At 38.2% G+C, this 5,000-nt stretch overlaps 1 protein-coding gene across 1 annotated transcript in view; it reads left to right on the forward strand.

The window, feature by feature from the left end:
* The window catches only part of LOC125030479 (xaa-Pro aminopeptidase 1-like), a 25,530-nt gene extending 21,280 nt beyond the window's left edge, over nt 1-4,250 (forward strand). Inside the window, exons 17-18 of the mRNA XM_047620520.1 lie at nt 3,241-3,336; nt 3,973-4,250. Of these exons, the coding sequence (XP_047476476.1) occupies nt 3,241-3,336; nt 3,973-4,185 (309 nt within the window). The 3' untranslated portion in view covers nt 4,186-4,250. The remainder of the gene's footprint in view (nt 1-3,240; nt 3,337-3,972) is intronic.
* Nucleotides 4,251-5,000: the final 750 nt, after the last annotated feature.

A 5,000-nucleotide genomic window follows, 5' to 3' on the forward strand; every position in this document is an offset into this window, starting at 1 on the left:
GTGGTGGTGGTGGTGGTGGTGATGGTGATGGTGGTGATGGTGGTGGTGGTGATGGTGGTGGCGGTGGTGGTGGTGGTGGCGGTGGTGGTGATGGTGGTGGTGATGTTTGTGATTATGGTGTTGATGTTGGTGATGCTTATGATGGTGGCGGTGGTGATGTTGATGTTGTTCATGTTAGTGGCGGTGATGGTGTTGGTGTTGGTGGTAGTGATGTCCTTAGTGTTGGCGCTGGTGACGTTGGTGGTGGTGATGGTGGCGGTGATGCTAGTCGTGTTGGTGATGTTAGCACTGGTTATGTTATTGTTGGTGATGTTGATGATGTTGATGGTAATGTTGTTGTTGGTGCTGCTGTTGTTGTCGTGTTCGTGTTGTTGTCAGTGAAGTTGTTGATGTAACTGTCCTTGTAGTAAATGAAGGTGTTTTTGTCGTTGATGTTGCTAGTGATGCTGGTGATGTTTTATTTGTTGTTTTTGCTATTGAAGTTGTCCTTACTGTAGTTGTTGATCCTGTGGTTGTTAATGGTACTGTTGTTGGAGTTTGTTAGTTGTAATGTTGCTAATGTTGTGCTTGTTATTATTTTTGTTACTGTCATTATTGTTATTATTGTTATTGTTGTTATTATTGGTATTATTGCTGTTGTTATTGTTATTATTGTTATTATTATTGTTATGTTATTGTTATCATTGTTATTGTGATTATTGTCATCATTATTTTTGTTATTATTTTATAATTGTTATTGATATTGTTGGCTGTAATGTTTTTGTTAATGTTATTGCCGTTGCGTTTGTTAAAGTTGTAACTGTTGTTGTTCTTGTTAATAGTGTTACAGAGGTGGAAGTTATAGTAGTAGTGGTGGTTGTTTAGTAGTACTAGTAGCATTAGTGGTAGTCGTATCCACAGTAGTAATAGTGGTGTGTGTTATAGTAGTAGTAGTGATGATAGTAATATTCGTAGTAGTAGTAGTGGTAGTGGTAACATGATAGTTGTAGTAGTAGTAGCAGTGGTAGCAGTGGTGGTAATAGTTGTAATTGTAGTAGTAATAGCAGTAGTAGTAATAATAGTTGTAGTAATATTAGTAGTAGTAGTAATAGTAGCAGTAGTGGTGGTGGTGGTTGCAGTTGTGATAGTGTAGTGATGGACTAATTACTCTTGCTAATTAGGTCATTAGCGCTGCCACCACCTGGTTAATACGTCCAGGAATAACATATGTACCGAAAGGGGAAGACGTGTAGAAGGGGGTAAAAAGATAAAAAAGGAAAGCATGTATGCAAGAAAAGGAAAAATGACCTTAATCAACAAGAGTTTGTATGGTAAGCGTGTTTAACTCCGAGGGGAGTGTGTGTCAGCCTTAAGAGCTGATAGGAGGTTATCAATTACTTGTCACAGGTAGCCAAGTTATGTCATTATTTGTCTCTTAAAATAGATTAAGTAAAAAGGAGGAATTTCACTCACGAATTAAAAACACATTTATTAAGACCAAAAAAAAAAAAATGAAATAAAACATTTACTGTAGTATAAAACTTGATAATAAAAACCACAGGTAAAATACCAAAACATTAAACAGACAAAGAAACTAAGGACCTTAGCCTTTAAAAACGACAATATATATATACATATAAAAAGATGCACTCTGCTTCTATTATAAACCAGGAAAACTTTAAATGTTCCCACCTTACTGCCGTTAAAATCCGTGTCCTTGCGACCGCAGAGGAAACCAAAAATCACACCCAGAGCTTCCGCCGGGTGTACATCGGCCGCTCTTGGAACCTAGACCCCCCGCCTCCCCTGCTCAATTCCCGAGCTATATATAGCCGACCCCCAGCAAGGATCTAATGAATGGGCTAGTAAGTAGCTCGGGAATGAACTAGCCAAGTCCCCCCCCCCCCCCCTAGATGACGTGGCAGGTTCCGCCGATAAAAAGGTGGCTTATTAAAGCAGTGGCTTGGGTTACAACACTTACTCCCTATAAAAGTTTTACTTTTTAAAACCCTAAAAACTTTAATAAAAAAAGAAAGGGAGGCAAACTCTTACCAGCTTTTAAAAAAGGAGTGCATAGTAAAAAAAACAAACAAAGAAAATGGCTTTGGTTCTGTTAAAAACAAAGATGAAACAAAGAATAAAGTAAAAATCATAAAAACAATAAAAATACATAAATATACATCTAATATAAATAGGCGGCATCCTCCTCCACGTGCGTGCGCTGGTCTTTCGGTCTCTAAATTCACCGAAGACTCTGGTATCCTCCGGCTGGCTTGGTATGGGTCACTACAATAGTAGTAGAAGTGGCAGGAGTAGCAGTAATGGTTGTATTAGTGGTAGTAGTAGTAGTAGTAGTAGTAGTAATCTACTGATTATTCATTATTTCCCATCTCTAGCCTTATTTTCTTATTGAGTACAAAAGTATATTATGTTTTATAAAGTAGCGTCTTTTGCAAATTTAATACTTTCTTTTTCTGTGTGTGTATATTTAATAAACGTACTTTACTTTCATCATATAACCTACGTATATACTGCACAATAACTATTCTTTCTCCCCTTATCTTCCTCGTCCTTTTCCCTCACCTACCTCTTTCCCCATCTCTCTCTCTCTTTCTCTTCCTTTCTCTCTCTCTTTCTCTTTCTCTTTCTCTCTCTCTCTCTCCCTCTCTCTCTCTCTCTCTCTCTCTCTCTCTCTCTCTCTCTCTCTCTCTCTCTCTCTCTCTTCTCTCTCTTCTCTCTCTCTCTCTCTCTCTCTCTCTCTCTCTCTCTCTCTCTCTCTCTCTCTCTCTCTCTCTCTCTCTCTCTCTCTCTCTCTCTCTCTCTCTCTCTCTCTCTCTCTCTCTCTCTCTCTCTCTCTCTCTCTCTCTCTCTCTCTCTCTCTCTCTCGCTCGCTCTCTCTCTCTCTCTCTCTCTCTCTCTCTCTCTTCCCTCACGTTCTCCCTCTCCCCCTCCTTCGCCCCATTCTTCTCCTCCCCCTCCTCCATCTGCCCTCTCCCTCCCTATCCCTCTTTTTATCGTCTTCTCCTCCCCCCTCTCTCCCATCCCTTCCTTTTATCCCCCTATCTCCCCCTATCCCTATCCCTCCATTCCTCTCCTTGTCTCTCTCCCCTTCTATCCCTCTCCCTCATCTCCCCCTCTTCCCCCCCATCCCTCCATCCACCCCCCTACTCCTCCCATCCCTCTCCCTCTCTCTCCCCATCCCTCTCCTTCTCCCTATCACCCTCTTCCTCCTTTCATCACCCTCTATTCCTCTCTCCCCAGTACACCTTTGACAAGCCATCTCTCGGTTTTGAGCCTGTCACTCTGGTTCCCTTCGAAGCGAAACTCATTAACCAGACTTTGCTGAGTCGAAAACAGGTGAGAAAAAAAAATTAGGTTTTAGGGAAACATGTTATTATCATTATTATCATTATTATTGTTGTTGTTGTTTGTGTTGTTGTTCTTGTTTTTATTGTTATTATGGTTATTGTTATTATTATAAGTATTGTTTTATTAGTATTAGAATTTGCATTATTTTTATTTGTTATTGTTGTTGTTGTTATTATTATCATTATTTCCATTATTATCTTTATAATTATTATCATTATTACTATTAGTATTATTGTTATTAGTCAGTATTATTGTTATGGTAACAGTAATAATAGTTTGGATGCTAACGATAGTAATGGAGGACAGTGATACAATAATAATGCTAATAATAATAATAATGATAATAATGATAATGAACACTAACCACAACATGAAAGATGAAAATAATAATAATGATAATAATGATAATAATAAAAATAGATATGTAATAATAACAAAACAACTACAACAACAATGATAATAATGATAATAATAATAATAACAATAACAATATCATTAACAATAATAACAATAGTAGTAGTAATAGCATCTGTTTTCGTTATAAGATATCAATGACAAAAATCGAACCAACAGTAATAACCAATCCACTAATACTACCCCCCCCCCCCCCTCCGCCCACCATAGTGCGACTGGCTGAACAACTACCATGCAACTGTTCTGCAAGTGATTGGAGACGAACTGCATGCTCAAGGGAAGCAGGAAACTCACGACTGGTTGGTGGAGAAGACAAGACCTCTTTGCGTTGCGAGTCTGGGTCTGTCCGCCTCGTCCTCCTCGTCGAAATGCTTAGTCGTTCTTGCTCTTCTCGTGGTGTTGAGAAATCAGATTTTGTTTTGAAGGGTGGGGGGGATAATTTGAGTTTTTGTGGAATCAGAAGTATTGATCGATATTGATTGGGAAGGAATTCGAGGGATAGAGGGGGGGGGGGGGGGGTAGAGGGGAGGCATGGAGCATATATAAAAATTCTGACGTCGAGTTAAACTGAATTATATCTCACCTACAGTACCAGCATATAATTATCTTTCATGTATCAATAAACTGGAATCTTTCCATAAAGTGTTATTGTCCTGTAGCTATTGACAGCAGTATACTATTGAAAACTATAGCAATAACTGAATCTGAAAAGATGACAGTCACTGAAAAAGACCATATCTATTGGTAGGGGGCCGCGGAATAAAAAGGGTTGGAAACCACTGGTAAAGAGTGATTGTTTATGATTCCGTGGTTTAGAGGATCGAAGAGGGGTGTGACTCGTTTCGGATTCGATATCTATAGACATTTTTGAAGATGGTAGAGTGGTTTTGGATCTATATTTAGAGGTTTGATGTACTAGAATTGTTAAAGGTTTGGAACGTACACTTTAAAAAGTTTTGTATGATATACGAAATTTAATGGTACAAAGTGCTGAACCTTTTTTAAATTCTGTTTGATAATTAGAAATTTAGATTGCAGAGACTTTGATACTCTGTTTTAAGAAATTTAGATGATTATAATTTTGAAAATTAATGGAGGATATTACATGTTTAAGTTTGTTCAGATTTTTCCTTATCTGTCCTTACGTTTTGCATACTTGATTTTAAAATAATGAAAAGATATTTAAAAACCTTTCATTACTTTTAAATGATTTTCAGTCTTCCAACCTTTTCCGAGCG

The sequence above is a fragment of the Penaeus chinensis genome, chromosome 11 (genome assembly GCF_019202785.1).
Source record: "Penaeus chinensis breed Huanghai No. 1 chromosome 11, ASM1920278v2, whole genome shotgun sequence".
Lineage (NCBI taxonomy): Eukaryota > Metazoa > Arthropoda > Malacostraca > Decapoda > Penaeidae > Penaeus > Penaeus chinensis.